At 39.8% G+C, this 22,513-nt stretch overlaps 1 protein-coding gene across 1 annotated transcript in view; it reads right to left on the bottom strand.

Annotated features, from left to right (window-relative positions):
* Positions 1-6,359: 6,359 nt before the first annotated feature.
* The window catches only part of ZNHIT6 (zinc finger HIT-type containing 6), a 32,274-nt gene continuing 16,120 nt past the window's right edge, over positions 6,360-22,513 (bottom strand). The window contains exons 10-11 of the mRNA XM_065842731.2: positions 10,182-10,306; positions 6,360-6,521 (exon numbers count right to left, since the gene is read on the bottom strand). Coding sequence (XP_065698803.2) covers positions 6,439-6,521; positions 10,182-10,306 — 208 coding nt within the window. The 3' untranslated portion in view covers positions 6,360-6,438. The remainder of the gene's footprint in view (positions 6,522-10,181; positions 10,307-22,513) is intronic.

The raw sequence follows: 22,513 nt of genomic DNA, 5'->3' as shown, positions 1-22,513 counted from the left end.
CGGCAAGTCCAACCTACCCACCTACACGGAAGCAGTCAGAAGCGTTGCACCAGCAGCTTGCTCTTCCCAGATGCTCGCCCTCCTGCGCTGATCCTGCAGAAAAGCACTTCAATGCACGTGCACATTTTAGTTTACTCCTGTTTAATCAGTGGGACTATTTCCATGCAGCACCCAGAGCGCTCAGCATGCAGCAAGGGAAGGCTCTGCAGCTCTCCTGGTGGCCCTGCCTCAAGCCTATTTTTTCATGTAGACATGTCCCTGTTTTCATCTTCACATTTGTTTCTTCACATGACGTAGCCACATATAAAACAGCACACAGAAATGCAGAGGTGCCACAGTGAAAGCAGTAACACACACCCAGCTTTGGAGATAACTATAAGCACATTTCAACCCATGAACAACTGAATTGCATGGAACTGCAGTGAGACTTGGTGTCTAGGAAATACAAATCCTATAAAAGAAGACTTCAACCAACAAAATGATACAATAAGGTAATGACCAAACAAAATGATACAATAAGGTAAAGATCAAACACCAAGAAACTGAATAGATGGTATCCAGTACACTATGACTCCCCCCTGCCCTGAAAAGCTAGAGAGCTATGACTTCAACATACACAATTTATAGTGGAGAAGATCTGAAAGACCCAAAGGCACCATCCACATAAGCAATGTCATCTGTCTTGAAGTACAAGTACTTAGGGGATGGAATGTAGCAACTGCCCAGCAGGAAAAGATTACACAACGTTTTATAAGGTTTTCATTTACTAGACAGAAGAAATTTAAAGGTAGGGTGCACAGATGTGCTCAGGTGGGAATCCAGCTAGGACACATACACCGACTAACCTCATGACGAATGCAGTTTCACTAAGAATGGACTCCATTACAAATACCAGTTAAACAGTTTGCAGTGTAGTCCAGCAATAGTTTGAGAACGCTTGTTGAACACCGGAGCAAAAGAAGCCCAGTATACTGGCTGAGTCGAAGACACCAGCTTCTCTGAAGGCGCTGATTTCCCTCGGCATCTCAAACCAACCAGGTTAGATCCTAATTAGTTCATGAATTCGACAGCCGGACATCACGGCTGTAAAACCAGCAAGTCTGTTAACGAGAACTTAAAACAAGACAATACATTTTACTCTGCAGAAGCAGATACTTCTGCTGTAGGGGAACAAGTCCATTAAAACCTACATGGATGCCAAAGCACAGCTGAAAGTAAAGGTTGGGAAAAAAAGGTCAACACACAGACATCACTGAGAGTTCAGATATGAAAGTGATGGGGACCTGTCAGGCAAGCTTTTAACGGCACTCCCGTCTGCTCTTTTTCCTGACTATCCATACCTCATCCACCAACTTCATTTTTGCCTCACTTGGGCTTATCTCTATTCCCTGTTGGCACTCTTGGCAAAACTGACAAGTTCTGGGGCTACAATGCAATTCAGTAGAAAACCTGGCAGCAAGGAGTGGAAAGGCAACAGCAGCTTTCACAGCCACTTCTTCCTCCTCCTCGAGGCAATGTGATTTTAAAAACACTTTTTCTTTCTTCACCAGCCGGGACCACGCAGGAACCAGCCAGCTCCCAGTGTGGTTATTCTCTAAATGAAGACGCCCTCTGCCCTCTGATTTCTATCCCTGCTTCTTTGGCAGTTTATTTTTAACCCGTTCTGATGTCTCATGCCACCCCACAAACAGCAGTACTGATGCAACTGATGCAAAACAAAGCCTAATGCAGAAGGATTAAATAAATATGAGAGCTATTGTGCCAGTTGAGAAAACATTATCCACTGTTTTATCACTAGCAGGACCCAGCAAGTTCTAAAAGACTTCCCCTTACCCAAAAAGTAGGCAAGGCTTCAGGGGCTTTCCTAATTTTATCGCTCTATTGATTTTTCCTGCCAAAAAGCCTACTGCAGTAAGATAGCCTGGAAATGCTTTTCAACAGGAAAAGTCAGTGGTGAAATCAGGCCAAGCTAGTGGAGCTTTGCTTCCAAAACAAAAAAATGTTACGATGCACAGAGCCAATGAGGGAAAGAAGTTCTCGCAACAAAAGCATCATTAGAGCTAAGTCACCATCCGACAGGTCACCGAGACCCAGCAGGACACAGTGGGAACACATCTATGTTATCAGATCACAGACAGGCTGCAAAACAACTATCCTTGTTTTTTCCTGCTTTTACATGTCATCTGCAACTTCCCTTTCAGTTTCACTATTCATTTCAAGTTGGTTTTGCTGCCATTTCTTGTTTGTCTTACATGCACGTGATTTCCTTCTATTTCACCACAGATTTCCACCAAATAAAACCATATGCACTACCATAGCAACATTTTAATACAAACACGGGGTAAACTTTGTTCACTGAAGTACACAGTTCATTTTTTTTTCTCTTATTAACACAACTTGCATCTGCATACAGTTTAACTGAATGTCATAGCAACAACATAAACACAAATTCAAGATATTTTTTCCTTTGGAGGGAGGAAGAATAACGGTTTTCAGGAAAAGAGCGTGGGACTTCAGAAAGCAGAATGAAATGTTTGTGACCAAATAGGGTCTGAAGTTACATCATCACAGCTGTATATTTACTCGGTGAAAGCCTGCCCTTGAGGTGTTATACATTCCTGGTTCCTACAGATGTCAATAGAGAACAGCCGTATCTGGTAGGGCAGGGTCTGCATCACAGCTCTGCTTACACACAACACGTACGTGGGACATGCTATCAGCACCACAGTGAACTTGGGAAGTTATGTGCTATTTTAGACTGGAGTGCGTGTTCTTCACAGTAAACAGTTTCAGTCCCAACGCAAAGTCAAACTGCACTGTTCGACTGGAGTGACAGAAACGGGCCTTGCGTGCCTCCAAGACCTAGCGCCAACCCCACATTGTACAGCACGACCCTCTTCTCCCCTACAGATCAACAGTTCCTAATGTGATGATAAATACGGTAAAACCCAGAACCCAGATGTGCTCTTTCAAAACTCAGCTGTTACTCTGACAGGGGGTGTAACGTTGTTTACCCATGACAACTCAATAACTTATGCCTCATACCCCCAGGAAGTTATACAAAAAAGGAAAAGAACCAAGTTCTCTCATATGGCTGACTCAGTCCTACCTCTCAGCTATTGCTATGCGCTTAGCTATGCTCTATTTTTGTCCTTTATGGCTTGTGAAAGGGATGACTTCATTAAGCTTTTAATTTTTTCAAGTAGCTTGTTCACTCAGGACAAGAGCCTTCACTCTTTGCTTTGTAAGCTGATGGTCCTTCAGCTCAAGCACGCTGTGAGGGTTCAGGTGTGAAGCCTGAAAAGTCTGAACATTGAAAGAAATGCCATAACACTACACACAAATATCTTGTTCCTTCTGCGACAAGTAGTTTACAGAGGAAAATAAATGAGTAAGTGTAGTAGGCATAAAACCAAGCACTCAACGCAAGCGGGTGCTGAATGATGACAATTAAAACAACATCACAGAGTTTTCATTCACAGACATCATCTGTGCTGAATCAAGGCAGAGTCCTGTAGGGATCCTCGTGTAATATGATTATAATAGTATGCTTTCAAAACGGGCTCCAAATAGTATGCTTCAAAATGAAGTCTTCCAGGCAGCCTCAGTTCCATGCCTTGAATTGCAAGTGCTTGACCAGGAATTTAAAAATACAGCTTTTAAGGATGCATTTTCTCTCTCCAGTGTATTACAAGATGCTCCTTCTGTAAGTCACTCAGAAAGGAATTAAAAACTTCCCCTAACTGCCTATGAAAGTGTTAAAAACCGTCTGCCTAGCCAAGGAATCCATAAACTTTGATTAAATCAGTAACATTATTATGATAAAGACTTCCCACTGTTGCAGGACCTGCACTAGTCACCGGCCACCAGTAAGGCTGTGCTTTCAGCCAGAGACCATCATTTTGATTCATTTTTATGAACAATAATTGAAAAAGTTTCGCAAAACTGAATAGAAAGATTCAGATTTCATCTTGGCTTACATTTGATGAATCACCACTGCTCGAACTAGTGTAACATTATAAAAATCAAATAAAAATATGTAAACAGGAACCTGGGAATGGATGGCAAATGCCACCAAGGCCTTTTATTCTCAATTTGATTGAATTCTTAAAATGATTCCCAGCTTTGTTTAGGAAATTTCAGGTCTAGCAACCACCATGGGAATGCTCCTTAATAATTTTTTTAAAACCTTCTTTAAGGTAGGAAAAGATTTAAATCTGAAGGGTAGGTTTAACAGCATCTTTGTTCAAAAGCAAAATACAGTTGCATTTGACTCAGAAGGAAGTTTAAACTAGATTTATAGGAGAAAAGAAACACAGGCAAAGCCTTTCATACAATTAATGAAAACTTCCAAGAACGCAGGAAAGTAACGCAAATTACAAATCTGCGTTCCTCAGCCAAAGACTAATCACACACACATGCAGATCAACACCAGTATTTGCAGCACTCTAATTTCCACTGTGTGCCATGAATCTCCACAGAAATGCCACGCTTTTACTCCAGATGAAACATTTTCTGGCAAATGAACTGTGGCAGTTTTGCTGTTCTGCTCTTTTTTCCGTGTTGTTATGAATGGGTTCAAGACTGGTTTGTGGCTACCGAGTCAGCGTGCAGTAATCACTGATTAGGAAAAGCTTATTCACTCTCACTGAACTGAAAAAATATGAAAGCAGCACCTACAGCTCAGAATCCCAGTCCTTTAAAAAGGGTTAAAAAAACAAACATTGAAAAAAGAGGTGGGCAGAGGACCAACAATGACTAAAAAAGAAAATAGAGCACAGGTGGTTACTGCCAGGCAAGAAGAAAAGCTTCCCTGTTTTACAAGGGGTTGCAAAACACACAAGGGAAAAGCCACGCGATACCGCTGTGAGAAAAACTAGTATGTGGCTACAATGGTCTGACGCTCTTTCCAAACTTCAGTAGCTAGATGTTACGGTGAACAATTTTAAATGAGGATTTGTATGCAAAGGTGTGAAAAAAGTAGCTTCTAAAACACTGAGCATCTCAAAAATCCTCACCACGCAGCACAAGCAGTAAGGAACCGAGCAGCTGAGAGCCTGGAAGCCCAAGCCCTCTCCCAATTGCTGGCACAGCCTCCTGTTACCTCAACAAGTTCCTTCATCGCTCTCTGTTGTCTTTCCACTGATAATGTCCATGCTGGCAGGAAGAACACTTAGGACTGAAAATCCACCTTCATGGCAGTTCAGCGTGCTCCCCACCTGACCAACTTTTGTCACAAAGGTGTCAGTCTCAAGCAGGAGAGAAACTGGGTGACAGTGATGGCAGCAACAACCTCACAGAGCTGTTTACAAAGTGATCATGTCCTTAAGACTTCACGGGTGCTGACTGAGCTAGACCTGTGCAAACTAAACCCAAATGCCCGTGCTGATTCCTGCGAAGCCCCTGGTGTGGGTTTGCAGCGGGTCCCCCGGGTCTCCCACCATGGCAGCTCACACTGATCTGCTCCTCTCCCAGACCCACGGACACGGGGATTCAGGTACGGTGATCAGCGCTCCGGGATCTAGAAATCTTCTCAGAAGCAAATATCAGATTTCTATGGTCAGCAGATGATACAGTAGAGGACCTTTTTTTTTTTTTTTAAGGTTTATTTGTTTCTAAATAGGTAAATCTAGTTGATATTGCAGTCAATATTTACAATGCCTGGCTCCAGTGGGTAAACTAGTAATATGAGATGCATAACATCAGCATTGTTTAGAAGTCCAGTATACCAGCACTAGCGACACTCTATGTATCTATTTCTATTCATTTTAAAACCCATGCCAGTTTAGAAGATCAGAGTAGAAGACTAAATGTAACAGCAACATGTCATCCTAAAACATGGTTTGACCTTTCCTTAACACATCAAACAAGATGAAACCAAGAAAAACAATGTATTGCACCAGGCACCCAAAATGTCACCACAGAAGATTAAAGTCAAAACTAAAGATCATTTGCAGCAACTCTGCATGACAAATACCCTAAAAGAAAATTATTCTAATGAAAGCAACAGTAGTTTTTTTAGTAAGCTTAAGCATTAATACTCAAGTTCACATACAAATACAGATATGTGATCAGATGTTTAAACTCAGTAATCAGACACTGAGCTGTTAGAGTAAAAGGAAAAAAATTATTGTTGAAACTCACTTGGAAACTTTAAATTTGGGTTAATCTGACTTATTAAAGATATATGGACAAAAGGGTGCAATTAAACGAGAATATCAGCTTTTTCTGGAACCAGCAATTCCCCATCTCTTTGTTTATGTCCCTAGATCTGCATTCCTAAATCAAAAAATAGCAGGCAGTTTTGGAAGTGCTGCCTATAGTGAAGGAAGCCAAACCAAATCTCTGACAACTCAGCTGTATAAAAAAAAAATTTAATTATTTTTTTTAAAGATATATAAAAGACTCATTCCACCCTCTTCTCTCAAAGAACCATCATTAACTGTCTCGAATTTCCCCTTCTTCCACAGATGAAAGCGATGAACTTTCACCGTCTGAGTTCTCTGCAGGTTCAGTGGCATCTGAGGGTGTAGGACACAAAGAAAAAACAAAGCAGCAATTAGTTTCAGCAATGTTGTTTGCTCACCAAATAGAAGCAGTTTGCTTTTTTCTTTTCCTTTTAATTACACTTTTCTTGAGAATAGCTATTTTATATAACCTGTCTCATACCACGGGATAAAGCTCTGGGTAGGACCTTGTTGTTGAAGGACAAAGCAAGACAATGTTAACGATTTCTTTCAGTTTTTACATCTTGGTCTTTCAGTCAAGTAGGTAAGCAGAGTATTTACCCCACACTCTTCCTCTTCATCCACTGAGAATTTCAAGCCCTTCTCTTGGCTTCTTTGTTTTAAATGTTGTTTTCTGGGTTGCTACACACATATCACAACTGTAATGAATTATAAATCATTTACACTTTTATCAGGATTTCAGTTAAGATGGGGAACTGCTGAGAAATTCTAAATAGGAATGGAAAATTAAGATGATGCACCAGTGTACTCCTTCCATATGCTCCAGCATCACAAAGATGGTATTAAGCTGCGTGAATCCATAAGCTAGGGCTGATGAGGTTAAAGCTGCACCATAACTTGTGCTTTAGGACATGGCTGTTGTGGCCTGCTATCGTGTCCTGAAACACTTGCATCCCAAATTGGTCCTCAGCCTCACACCTCAAAACTCCTTCCTTAACAAGCACTGACCCCAGTCACCTTGTGGTAAGGTCACCAAGTGCCACCGGTCAGTGGCACTCAAGCAGCACAAAAATAAACTCCGGCAAAGCAGTCCCATGATTCACACTCTGCTCTCATTTTTATTTTCAGTATTTGATCCAACTATGAACTTAAAGAAGCTTTGGAGCATTTAGTGTCAGATGCTTCATCAAGGAAGCATTACTGAATGAGAGCTGAGGCAGTACAGTTACTGTCTTGTCAAGATAAGTTCTACAGCTGGCAAACACTGATAATACATAGGACACAGTGTGCACCTGTACAGTTTCAATGGAATTTGTTCAAGAAAATAGAAACATTTCACCCAGAAACATCAGAGGTCACATTTTGTCTACATTAAATCTAGTGTATAATCAATGAACATTTATATGCCAGATATGTACTGAGTAATGCACAAAGTAAGGATTGTTTTTGCCCCTAAGTCCTGTGAAAGCTGCTATAATCCCCAACTATCTTCAGCCATGACTGACCTTGTATGCTGAATCAGAGCACCTGTAGTTTTTGCTATAAGCAAGTCAAGCATCAAAACATCACATAAAAGAATGTGGCAATCTTCTGACTCACGCTGAAGTTCAACAGACAAATTTTAGCTTTAGTTTAGTCTGTTACAGTAAATGTTACTTAACAGGAATTATAGATTGTCTTCACTCACAAAGAACATATTTTTATAGTGCTGATAGCATTGCCCAGTTCTTCCCATCATAAAACTGTCTGCACTTTACTTATAACGTAAAATTTAAACTCTAGCTTTAAGTTTTTCAGTGCCAGTTTCCTTCCTCAATCCTTATTTTCCTTATTTTTTTTAGAAAATTCAGCCAAGATACTTCAGCCATTTCTAAGAACAAGGACAGGAGAAACAGGCTTTGTCCTCAATAAATTCTAGCATTCTCTCTTTGAAGGTGTCCAGCTCTAGCTCTCCCCCGCTCTTTGGGAGCTGTAATTTAAATCACAGCAGGGAATACTGTTTTTTCCCTTTAAGGAGGACACACAAATAAGAGTACAATGACTGTGCCACACTTCAACAAAAGTGGTATTTTATCTTCACATGCAGTAGCAGCAAAAAAGCCCTCCTATTTTTATATTCATGTTCTGAACACACTTTTCCTGAAAGAATCTGGAGTTACCGTGGCAGGCTTCCACTCTGAACAGAAAAAGCTCCAAGAACAGAGGGTCCAAGCCAAACCTGAGGCTGAAGTGTTAATACGTTAACTAAGATGTACAAAAATAAATTATAATAGAAGTTGTGAAAATAATGGGTTTTTGCCATTAGCTATAATCTTTTGCTTGGTTATGCCCAAGACATCTCAACAGGGAGCTATGCACCTCACGTAAAGAGAGGTTAAGAAAATGAATGGTTCCCCAAAGCTGAACTAGCTGCTGGCGTCCCCTGACTAGCAGCTTCAGGGATGACTGCAAACTGAGCGATCCCTGCAGCAGAGGCGGTGCTGCCCTGTGACAGAGCCACCGGCACTTCTCCGGCTGTTACAGGCTTTCCCTTCCCTCTGCCCTTCTCCTCTGCCTTTTACAGAACCAGCTCGTTGTTGCAGCAGCACGACCTCAAAAATACAGTTGTTCAATTAACACTTATTTGAATATACACCCTTAAAAGCACACCCTCCCTACTAGCTCAGGAGACAATGACAACCACCATATCCAGCTTAAGTTTATGAGTCAATCAACCGTAATTCTCTCCTGACACGTAAATCACAGCGGTAGAGCTGACTACTGAGAAGCAAGGGACTCGTTTCTACAATGGATAAACTGAAAGCACCCGGTTTCCTTGCACTCCAGTGCACGTGTGTGCACTCCTTGGGTAAACAGCCCTGGACTCGCTGCTCAGACAGGACCCCAGCTCAACCCCCACCTCGTGTCTTCTCTCACAAGTTCTTGCAGCACGTGTCACAAGAAATGTTTGCATGCCGTTCCTCTGAGAGCAAATTGCTCCAGTGGACCACTTGGTGCCATCTAGCCAGAACAGCCAAGAGCCATGGAAGTTTGATATCACTGGTGCAATATTATGAGTCTATATTTATTCAGTCCAATTATGCACATATAGAGCCATGAATGAGTTGCCGCAGGTAAACAACCATTTCAAACACATTTCAAAGCTTTTCCTCAGAAATCTGTAAACATCACAGACTGGTCATCGCTGAAAAGTATGGAATTTGGTAACTATGGTGACTAGTTGGGGGACTAATAGACAAGAGAACCATTCCCTATATGAGCAGCTGCAGGAAGCAAAGCTGGGACCTGAAGCTTTTATACTGGGGAGAAAGATGGAAATAAACTTCAAAACTGAAATACAAATTCCTGCAAGACCCGGACTCTCCTCTAGCTTAACTCCAACATGGAAGTTTTCCTTCAACTAAGTACTTTTCGAAAGGTAATATTGTGCTTTTAACCCACTCAAAATGCTCCTTTGTGATTATGATTTCTAATAATTATCCTGTAGCTCAGAATTGTTTGTCCAATGCTAGGAGTTACGTGAGAAAACAAAGCAGAATGATCGTCTGTATGATTAGCAGGCTTACTTAAAACTTATCTTCCCCAGACAGCTTCACTTTTTAAAAATAACCAACTTTGTCAAACTTTGCTACATACAAAATTTAGCACAAGTCTGAAGAGTTGGGGTTGGTTTTGTTTGTTTGTGTTGCTGTTTTTTTGGTATGTGTGTGGGGTTTTTTTTAACCTTAGCTGGTAAATACATAGAAAAAAGAATCAAGCACCAGTAACCGTTAGGAAAAACACATCCTATACAGCTTATGGGTGTAAGCCATCAGCCACCAGTTTTAAGACTGAGCTTTCATAACAGCTTTTTTTATAGCTATCTTCTCTATTGAGAGGGAAATACAAAACATATTGCACATTCCTGGCATTATTAATAGGTGTATTCTTAATTATTGTTTATTTAACTAAAATATGCAAGTGTAGTGTAACAGGAAATAAATATATGCTTACCTTGGCCAAGAACCACCATGTCTTTCTTCAATGTTTTCAAGACCACAAATAACGTTGGATACTCAATTATTACTTTGCCTTTCAAATTGTCTAGGAGGCTTCTACTGGCATCCAGTTCATTGTACCTTAAAAACAACAGGGAAGTTTATTTGGATTTTAATATTACTAGGGACATAATGTACATCTGGGCAGCAGGGAGGGAAGGCTTCTGGTAATCCACAGATTTTCAGATTATATAATGTTCAGAATAACTATTTTATGATTCAAATTATATATCCAACTACATAATTTCTTTAAACCCTCCTAACATCAAGAGCATAAGAACAAGAGGAGAATCGAAGTCAAATTTTTATAAGGGCTGAAATTATTTATGAGATCTTAATGAATATCTTTACTAAAACTGGATATGGACATTGAGTTATCAAAATGGATATATTTACCAAAATTTTAAAAAATTAATTTTAAATGTTCTATTTATGGGCTTTAGCACTACAGGTTTCATTTACACAGTTAGTAGTGTACCTTATTTATCACATTCACTTATGAATTATCAGTAAAATACTGAGAAGATGAAATAAAAAGCATGTCTGAGCAACCAGTACAGCAAAGGCGTATTAGAAGCACTTGCAGCTCTGCTGTTGTAGCAGTAAGGGCTCTGATAGACAAAACACTAGGGCAATAATTTCTAAAAGCTGGCAGAATATCCCCATTTATGCCTATGCAAATCTCTGCTTCCAGCAGCATCTGCAAGGAACTCCCCATAGAATCCCCCCAGGTGTGTGCTGAAGAGCCACACGAAGCAGTCGCACAGCCCTTTCCCAGAAAAGGGTCCTCTCGCAGGTACGGTCACAAATGATGCCACAGTGATAACGAGTACACTGAGTATCTTCTCCACGATTATTTCCTAGAACTGTAGTACCATCTCCCAACTCTCTCACTGGAAACCGGGACGTGGGATTTTGGGGAAAGGAAGAGGTATTTCAAAGCCCTCTGTAAGAGAAACCCTGTTGCTGCCACTTGTTGTAACTGCGGCATCCAGCAGATGCTCTGATATTATTACACTGCAATCTGAGTTATGCAATTCTTTCTGTAATCAGCATTATTAAATTACTACTAAGCTATTGTATCAGTTAAAGGCAAATGAAGTTCAAACCCAAAATACACCGCGGGCAATAAGTGGAGTATTTCCCACAGCTGCTCTACCTTCTCTGATCATTAACATATTATGCAGTTGGGTTTTCCTTTGCCAAAAACAACACTGGGTGAAGGATATTATATCCTTTATGATTTACAGTAATGCGTGATTGAGAACAGTACATCAGAGGAGTCAGCACACGAGAAGAATATAGAAGGTAAAACAGGATTTGAGTTCTTGGGATTTAAGGGAAACTTAGTTTGAACAAAAGTTATTTCTCTCTCATATTCAACTTCAATCATCACAAAAATATTTGGTTTCATGTTTCTCTCAACCCAAAGTAATTATGACCTCTTCTTAGTGAAACCCTTTAAAAGGGATAACAGTATATTACATTTCTTATTGAATGAATGCATTCATAACTTGGGGATTAGCACACATGAACAGAAACATATTTACTGCTTTATTTACAGTACTCTAAATGCAAAGTATGGCAATACCTTTTCTTTGGCAGGGACCTCAACACATTCTTTTCTGGTTAAGCAAACATTTACCACCAAAAGGCTAAAGTAATTCACATGCCACAATACACTTTCCATTATCTCATGTTTTAGACAAAACATCTTTAGCGTCCAGCTTGGCATAAGATAAAACATTTGTACTTTAAACTATTTTATGATAGTAAATTACTGAAGTGTTAGATCACCGAGTCGGAGCTTTATCTTTTTTTGTTTTAAAGTAATTTTTATTGGTAGACAGTGACAGAGAAAACATCTAAATTTTTAGTACACAATGCAGGCTGTAAACTCCAGGGGGAATACAACAAAGAAGCTTAATGCTTCTCTTTTTTAAACTTTGCTGTTATTGTCTGTGCTATCCAAAAGACCTCAGTCTAACACATTCCCTGCTTTATACATAAGAGCAAGTTGAGGTCTTCTGCTAATCCACCTGCCAACCTCTTCCTTGACTGTGCATGCTTAAAAGATCTCAAAAGAAAACTAATGCTTGTCACTCAGTTCCAAAGTCTAATACAGGACAGCTCCACAGCAAGACTGATTTTTCAAGTTCTCTCTGAAAGACTTTGTCACGATAAAAACCTTCCCAATTTTATTCCAGAACTAGAACAAAGTCATACATCAGAGGGTGAACAACAAAGACCTATGGGCAAAATAAGACTGCCTTGTAAGGCTTTTCCAGACACCTATATATGCACAAAATTTCAATTTTTACTTAAGAAAAGGCTGGACTTGGAGAAAAATGAAATGGCATTCTTACAAGTCTTGTAACTTCACCAGGATGAGCCGAGTACATAGGGTACCACTGGACCACCGGTCCTGCTATGTATTTGCAGGGAAGTGGTCCTACCACAGGTAGGAGACAGAGCAGGGGGAACCTGGTCATCAGATATTACCAGATATTCTTTTATCACCAGTTTTACTTACTTGTCCTGCATCACTAGGACTGCATGGACCGCTCAGTAAGAACCCATAACAAGCCACAACCTTCTTCAGGTCCTTCCTTCACTGTGTATTTCAAGTGACAACCCACTAAATGAATGACAACCAGTGGAAGTCTGTCCTTTAACTCAGACTCTTCCATGCTTCAGGGCAGGAACAAACTTACCTGAGGCTGTCATCCTAAACAAGTCCCTTCAGCCCCACACGACAGGATGGATTTGAAGATAAGCCTGGCTCCAAATGAAATGACAGAACCAGTGCCTTAACACCCCATCTTCACATCTCTCTTTCAGACCCTCCCTGTTTCCTCTTTTCTCCCGCTGCCCATTTCATACAAATATCTGCACTACGGTTCCCAGGCCCTGCATTCAGTGGGACTCCTCTTTGCACCTTCTCTCTCCATCTTCTTTCCTCCCTGGTATTTACTTCCCACATTTTGTCTCTCCCTTCCTCTCTTTCCCTCAGCCTCCTTGTCCAACACCCGCTGCCCAATAATACACTTTCCGGATGATTTTCTTTCCCCAGGCAAGGCTTTATGTCCGTGTCACGAAGCAAGAAATAGGCCTGGATTTCTTCTTAATAAGACGATTTCATTTATAAGCACCACAAAGAAACAGTCTTGGCAGACAACAGTTTTTGATTTTAGCTGGAATGAAATAACAATAACTGCTTTTTAAAGGACAAAAATTAAATCAATTTTGCCTGCCAGCAGGCAGTTTAAAAGCCTACAAAAATTGTGACAATTGAGGAAGTTTAACAAGATTCAGCAATCCCACATCAGTTCCCATATAACACGTTACATTTGCTCTGCGAATGTCTTTGTTACCTTTCAAAAGAGGCCGAAATTAATGTGGCTCTGCACTTCTGCTGCCATCTGTGAGTTTCTGCAAAGGATAGTTTCCACTATCTATAGTTATTCCTCCACCTTCCAGGAATTCAACAACTCAGCCTCCTAATCTGTCTCCCACAGGCAGGAATGCCGGATTAGGTCACCGCATCACCAGCAGCTCCCCTCGAGCGGAGCCCCGGGCTGTCATCGCAGCGGCAAAACCTGTCTCCATGAATTCAGACAGCAGGAAATTCCCTACTGATCAGGTTTTCCTGAATGTCATCTGCAGGAACTTTGGTTTTAATAATAATAAAGAAAAATCTGCAATCTGGAATTACAGAAAAATTGTAAGCATGTTATTCCTCTAGTTTAGTCTTGTAGACTTGTAGACACTGAAAAGGGAACAAACAAGCTTTAACCATCTAAATAATTGTAAATATTACTAAAATGCATATTTGTATAATGACGTTCATAATTTTCCTGTGAGAGAGATCAGCTAAAACCCTTGTGGCATATTTTAAACAAAGATTATTTTTCTTCCTAGAACTGAGTGGAAACATCGAGGTATTTACTTGGCATAATTCAGATACAATAAATCATGCTATCTACTTTGGGCCTAGTCCTAAGAATCCACAACCAAACGTCTGTGAACTTATGGGAAGAATGAGGATTTTTTTCCCCCCCAAACAAAAGAGGGTGGCATTTCTTAGGTATCTGCATTTGCCTAGAAAAGAGCAAAGACTGGGTACAGCATTTAAAGTCTCTCCCAAGCACTCATTCTGAAGTGCTGCAGCACCAAGATAATAACTAACAGATGGACTTTCATTCCTAAGTGGTGAATAACCTCTTCATGTGGTTGGGATTTGGTGAACATGGAAGTAATGAAATGCACTCTTGAATTAGGTATAAAAGGAAAGTTACATGGCAGAAAGTAAACACAACGTATTGAAATAATGTGCAATTTTTATATTTAGCTTTGTCACTAGAATTCAGACATACTAAAAATCTGGAACACAGTGAATTCTGTTAGTCCATATGTGCGAAAAAGAATTAGAAAATTCAACGAGCAAAAAAGCAGAGACCTTAGAAACAAAAAAAGGAAATGACTTGCCATAACACTTTCCTTGTAACTAATTCTTGTCAACAGCTGAACAATATGGAAGACTGCTCTGCCTGAATGCTCCTTTAAGGAAGGAAGGCAAGAACCCTGTTCAAGTTAATATTTTGATAAAAAATATATATATACTACAGTTTACAGAAATCGTTTAAAACCTTCTAGCTCCTCCTTTCATTCTTGGTCCATGATTTTTGTCCTGGTCTAGGACCTCCATAATTTGCCACAACAAACGTTCGCTAATCTCTCCTCTGTACTGTCTGTACCTGCATAGCCCAACCTGTACCAATACAGATCAGATGGCTGGCCAATCCCTGTTCAAATCACATCCCCATCTTAAAAACACTTCCATCACAGATGCCCTTTTTCTGGAAAATGGAAAATGAGGACAAGAAACCTCTTACAACCATTTGACCCACTAGTCTTGCTAGGAAGCAACTAAAAAAGCACAGGAAGAAAAGTTGCCAGCATACCAGGAAAGTATCTCAGCCATTATCACCACTTCCTAACTATACCTACATACACAAAATACATGTAGGCACTTACAAATACCAAGAAAACCATTAAGCTTTTCCTTGTCATATTTCAGCCATAGATCATCCTAAAAGACCATACTGAGACAAGCTGTAACAATCTGCGGTCTCCCCTCTTTTATGAGCCGTAAGAGGCTCCTCCACTAGGGAAATCTAAGAACTGCTGAAAACTGAAGTGTAAAGTGGGAAAAATCAAACCAAAACCCCACAAACCACAAAACCCCTCATCCTACAAACACATTTCAGGGAGTTAAAACATTCTGGAAGAAAAAAAAAAAAAGTAATACCCAGGTGAAGACAGCAGTGACCCCAATTGGCACCTAAACTATTTGGCACAATAGTAGATGTCCAGAAAGATTTAATGGTTTATTTGCTTTTACCCTAGAAAACATATAAAACAATTAATGGAAAGAAGAGATAAGCAAACTAAGACTACAAGTATGTCACCGCAGAAGCACAAAGGCTGTCCTTGTTTAAACCTCTTGAGAATGAGACAATTGCACAAAGAGAAAAACACAGTAAAAGTTGTTCAATGACAATCACGGAAAAATATAGTTGATGGCAAAGCCCATAAAGCAGATAAGGCACCTGCTGCTGCAACAATTTAGAGGACTGAGCATTAAAAGTGCTGTGTGGAAAGGATTCAGGGTGCACAATAATTATGTAAAGATTAACTGAAGTACAAACAATTCTGTATCTTTTGCTTATGGGAGAAAGTAGGACAAACCAGAAGGAAAATGTGAAAGTAGCAAATGTCAGTTTCTTGGATTCAGTAAAACTTGGTTCAAAGGATACAGAAGCGATACTGAATTTCAAGAGAGCAAATACTTCCCCATCTCATAAGACATAATGAAAACTAATAAAATCCAGCAGCGAGTAAAGATGCCATAAATCAAGTGCATCACAGCTATACGCGAATTTACCTACTTTGCCAAGCCAGGCAGCTTTAGAAACTGCTCAAAAGCTCAAGGTTAAAAATCTCACATGGTACAGAGCAGACATACTGAAGAAAGGTATACCAGAATCATAGAAGGCTTCTATATGACTGAGATAAAGAAACAAAACAGCCTAATGAGTTAATGATAGCCAGAAGGCCTAAAGGGAATATGAAATTTCACAAGGGAAAAGTTATTAAGAAGAGAGAGGGTTGACTACTGAAGATGAATGCCTGAAGTTCCAAAAACTGGAAAGATATTTGTGGCAACTTTAGTACAAGTGAAAGCTGTGGGTGGTTCCTCAAAAACGCAGGGAAGTCAAAATATGCAACTTGTCCCATTAATAAAATACTAGTCGGATCATGGAGAAGCAGCAAATGTTGTAAGCCTGATTACAGTACTTCTGTTACACAGCCTCATGAAATGTAAGTGTACATAATTTCAGAGGTGGCAAGTGTACCAAGGAATACCAAAGGATGCAATGAAAAACTCCTAATACATCAAGTTCAGAAAACTAATAGGTCAAATCTCATTTGACAGATTAACACAAGTACACAGTGCACTGTTAAAACAATCGGAAGCATAAAACGGACAAGAAATCAGTCCTTGTAAATTGGCAATACTTTTGTTATTACACTTGGGTTAATCCCAGGGAACGGGAAGAACTGATACTTCAGTAATTTTGGATCCCTAGATAACAAATTCTAATTTCCAAATTTAATTCATGCACACATAGCATGAATACCTCTGAAACTCTGTACTAAATGGTTGAAACTTATCCACAAATTCTGCTTATTTGCATGGGAATCACAGTACCATAAACTTACCACTAAGGGGTTACAAATGCTTTACAATGAAAAGGAAAAGCTATGAAATAAAGAAAACAAATTATTTTCTTGGCAAAGAAGCAGGAAGGTCAATTCCCTCCTTGGCGAGGTCGAAACAATCAGCCCTAGCTCATTTCCGTCAAGAAAGAGAAAAAACAGAGGGATTCCCCTTTGGCAGCATCAGCAGGAAATAACAAGTTTTCTCCTTCCTGCCTGAACATGGAGAAGTTCTCTGCTCGGCCACTGGGACAAGGCCGGTGGCCGCGCTGCCATGTCTCACAGCGCTGCAGCCTATCACTTCAACCGCCCTCAAACACAAACCAGCCTGCATCTTAGCTCCTTGAAGCCTCTTAACTCCAGCCTCGTCATGCTGCCTGGTCCCCAAAACTGAGAAAATCGGCGAACTTTAAGTCAGCATCTCACAGTGTCTTTTTTTCTTCCAAAAAACTAGCACCAGATGCTCTTTTTCCTTCAGAAAAATATTTTAACGCCAACCCACATAGATATAGTTGAATTAAAGCCCTCGATACACCTCACAACACTTATGCTAGACTGGAACAGGACAAATGGTTTGAACATTATTTCTGCTCTACAGCCCATTTTTAGCAGTTCCTTCCCCCAGCCAAGGGGCAACAGATTATTTAACATGGTTTTTCAAATTGCAGTCCTTCCTTAGACTTCGTGGCCCTCTTGCCTTCAAGTCTGCCTTATATGTGCATGATACACAGCACATGTATTTCCACACTATGCATATGTTACATAGTATGTATGTACAGGCAAGTTCCTCTCTGCTCCCTAGGAGAGATGGTGGGCTGGAGCAAACTGCAAGATATGTTGTAGAAACAGCCTTTCCTGAGTGCACACTTCCTCCGAGAAAGGAGATCTGCCTGTGCACATGCTGGGTTTGGCCTGCTGCTGCCATGCTTCAAGCCCAGCTATGACGCAGAGAAGAGGCTACTGTATACAGTTTTGTGTCCTAGAATTTGGGATCTGCCTACCTGCTTTACAAGCATGAAGGGTTAGAAGACCTTCAGGTTTGCCTGTGGTGCTTACAGAACATCACTAGATGATTAGACAGGACAAACCACCGGTTGAAGGCAGCACAAACACTTTTATTGTTATCTCATCCTCCACCTCTTTACTTACTCACATATTCCTCCTCTGTAAGTGGTCTGGATCCAACTCGCTCCAACATAGACTGCAGAATTTTGGAGCGGAGGCTATAATGCCAAATAAATGTTTGTGCAATAGATGTCTCAGTCAGCAACTCTCTAGCTGGGACACTCCAGAAACCCTAATGCAATACCATTAATTATAAACAGTTCATCCAAAGGAATTCAGCATGGGTTACAAAACGCTCGATTGTTACTTTAAAAAACAGGCGCCTACTGGTTCACAAAGGAATCCCTTTCAAGAAAAGAAATGAATGGTTGCTCAAGATAGTAAGATGGACAAATTCTGTGTTTTTTGGAATCATCCCAAAAATCTTCTCAAAGGTCAAGTAATTGTAGCCAGGCATCATGAACACTCAGCTATGCATGCTACAGATTCAGACCATACATACTACTTCTACTCAGCAATTATTAGCTTTCTGCTTCTCATCTGTGTTGTGTAATACAGGATTTCAACGAAAAACATAAGTAGAAAGGAAACAGATACGAAGGAAAAGTGACTATTTTTTTACAGCAAAGCTGTGTACTCTGGCATTTGTCGCTCTGCATCACTTCTGTCAGCAGAGAGACTGACGTTCAGATAAAGAAGGAGCAAGTGAAAAATGACACTGAAATGGCTTCAGTAACAAAACTAGAAAGCCTGAAATGACCTACAAGAAAACGTAACAAAGTATTCAGTAAGAAAAGTTGAAGGTTTAATTAAAAAAAAAAAAAAAAGAAAAAAACACAAAACAAAACCCAACACTCTGGGGAAAAAAAACAGCATCAAATATTAATACACAGGAGCACTGTATTTAAGACACAGACTACGGACCAAATTCTATTTCCCCTTGAACAGTTCGAAGTCACCAGAGCTTAACTGCAGTTGTGCACCGAAGAATGACCATTGTGAGCCAGCTCCCTGCTTTTGTAAAGCTTGCAGAGCTGCTTTTGTGCCAGCTGCTGTGAGCCAGAGAGGAGTAATGAATTCTGCTGTCAATCTTCTGCTGGCATGGGCTAAAGCCAGCCTGGGGTCTGGTCCAACTCATGCCAAGGCCAGCAGTTCAGCCAGGGATTTGTATCCTTAATTCCTGTCTCATGTATACCACGTACTACACTAATGGGAAGAGAAACTGCTTCCAAAGTAAGGTTAGAGAATCTTAACTAAACCAGCCCACGCTGTCCAACATTTGCAGAAAACGCAGAGGAGGAAATAACGCTTGAAATGTGCCAATTCCAGTGTATTTGTTTTGCTAGATGAAACAGTATTTTTGAAATGAGGTTGTAATACGATGATAAAAAGAACCGATCCACACATCACACTAATGGCAGTGATTTTTTAAAGCAATCAAGCTACATATGAAAGCAGGAAGAAAAGACTACAAGCTCTCGTATTTTTACATGGAGTTCATCACAGATGGTAATGCAGAACGAAGTACCCTAGGAAGATGGTACAAAAAATTAAGGAAAAAATTAACACTATCAATGTTGGAGGCTATCTGCAACATATTTAAATAAAACAGATTTTTATAATCTTAAAATCACTGACAAAACAGATATCTAACAGACATTTTTCATGACAGGAAAATAAATAATCCAATATGAATATTACATTTAAAAAGATTTGGTTCCATTACATTTATATTATACTTTGAATTCCAAGACGATTCTCTAAAAGTCTGTTGGCATATTTGTACACACTAAAGCAAAAAACTTACTTCATCTTCCTAAATCTATTACTGTGACTACTGCGACCTACTGATGTGATCTAACCCTTAGTTATTTAAAAACAACAGACTACAAAAGAAAATTCTCTTTGAGCACAGAACTCAGTCATCCAAGGAAATAACTCATTTCTGCCAGCTGATCTTGAGACAGGGAAGTGCTCCAAAATTACTAACATTATCCAGCCTTCTGGGAAGCAACTGCATTGGATCAGTTAAAGCAAAATAAGCGTTCACCACCATAAAACAATGGCATTTGGTAGAGAAGAACCTCTGATACTTGTTTAACAGATTTTCTTCCCTGCAGACCACAAGAATTAAGTGGCAAACATGCCAGTATTCTCATGTGCACCAGCCAGTGTCACCAGAGAGAAAGAAGCCCCTCGATGTCGGAGCTGGTACAAAAATGCTTTTGATATTTTTGGCTTTCTGAGTAACTGAAACATGAGTTGCACCAGTACTACTGGTATAAAAGCCAATACTACAACTGATCCTATACAAATCCCTGCATGGCATGGCAGTTTTACAACAGAAAAACTACAGGATACGGTCTGGTGTGGCTCTGTACTCCAGCTCCCTGAAGGATCTGGTCCATTGAAAGCAGTGGGCTTTGCAAAGCTTTTAAGGCCAACCAGCCTATAGTTTCCAAGCACTTAAACATTCTGTCAGTGCCTACTGATATCTTCATATTCCAAAAAGTCTTCTGCAACAACTTATTCTGAAACAAATGTTCACATGCCATTCTGAACATACTAACAGGCAAAAAAGAAAATCACTATATTAAAGACCCAACATTGATATTTAAGAAACTATTATTTTTTAATCTCATTAAAATAAACACATTTGATTAAAGACTGGCAACTATCTAAACTAGATTCGTGCAAGATGTTACTGAACCCAGTAAAAGAGATGTTCCATTTGCGTGGTTTAACCTTATTAAGATTTATCTAATTAATTGTCTCTTAGATTAAAATATCTACTGCAAACCAAGTCTGTTGCAGTTATTTCTCTTCTAGAAATGGGATAATCTTACACAACAAGGACAAGTTAATAACTTTTTCATTAAATATCTGTAGTTACAAAAAACCAACAATTGATCATTATCTTATAACAAGTATCAATGATCTGATGGATTTAGGATTTTTTTTTTCTATTTTTTTACAAAGCCTAATAAGGCAATTATCAGGAAAATAAGAAGGTGTCTTTCCCAAACCAGATTGTATAATTTGGCAGTTGTATCTTTTCTTCCTTAGTGGAAAAAGCAATACTCTTACCATATGAAGTCACTTTGAAGGCATCCCAAATACAGGACTGAAAACAGTCAAGACACTAATTTATCCTGAAGAAAGAAAAGACTACTTTATAAAAGAATGTAGACTGTAAAAATCATCCAAGAAGCAGCAGTTAAACCTTTCTTGGAATAGTTACAGCCAACAACGGACACCAACCACCAACAAAATATTGCACAATAGGTGATAGAGGCAAGCACCACCGAACGGAAAACTATTATAACCCATTCAAACCTAGATTTTTTCCAAACCAAGGTTTTAAAGGAAGAAGAGAGTTGTGCAACACTAATTTTTTTCAAACTCTCCTTCATAAGCTTCCTCATAAAGTAAGTGCAGTTAATGCAGACTATCAAGTAGTTTAACAGTTATGGTGTTAAGAGCAGTAGCTGACAGGTAGGGAGGAGAGATTATGCTTTAGGTCACTTCAAGTAATTGTGAAGTGCTACCAACTCAAACTGAAAGCAACTCTTACAAGCTGGTTTTAGAGAAGACAGAAATAAGAGCCGATCACAAAGTACTCTAAAAAGTACCACCAGTGCTGATAACTGGCACGGAGCAGGAGGAAAGGAAGCACCGTGCTGCTTGGCAGCTATCCACTATATCTGCACATCAGTGGATTTATTCTGTCGCTTTCTGAAGTTCTGCAGAACTCCTGTGAGGAAGCAGAAATCTGTACTACATTGCTAATTTATACTTCTGGAGAAAGAAAAAAGAAAAAAACAAAAAATTTCAAGCATTCTGCAAAGGACCTTCAAACTAAAAGGGCCATCTGCTGTGAAACACAGCAAACAGCCAAAACTAAACCGCAAACTCCTGTTTCATAAACAATTGCAGGAAATTCTAAAATCCTTCTGTAACATACTTATCTTAAAACTAGAAGACTAACATTTTATAACCCATAATAATCCTGCTTAGAAGTTCTCTGAAACAGCATTGCACTTCCTCAATAATACGTAATTGCAACTATGAAAAATATTTTTTTCAAAAGGTTATGTTAAGCCTAAAACCAACATCCGATTCAACAACATATATTTACAGCCTTTCTATTATCTAGTGCTTGTGGAGAAGGAATTTTTCTGGTGGGCACAGCGGAAGTTTTGGATAACACATCACTCATGTAGACTTACATGTGTTAGCAGAGTGCACCAATGCTGCTCCTCCAGCCTGCCCAGAGAGTGACGGAAGAGGATTTTGCCATACAGGAACATACAGCCTCAAATCACACAGAATGAGGTGGCACAGGATGGGAAATTACTGAGCTGACAGCAGCACTGAGGGCTACACAAACCAGCAATTTACAGCTCCCCACTGGCAAAGAAACGTGGCTAAAGAAAGGCA

The sequence above is a fragment of the Patagioenas fasciata genome, chromosome 6 (genome assembly GCF_037038585.1).
Source record: "Patagioenas fasciata isolate bPatFas1 chromosome 6, bPatFas1.hap1, whole genome shotgun sequence".
Lineage (NCBI taxonomy): Eukaryota > Metazoa > Chordata > Aves > Columbiformes > Columbidae > Patagioenas > Patagioenas fasciata.
This window is presented reverse-complemented; position numbering and strand designations above follow the sequence as displayed.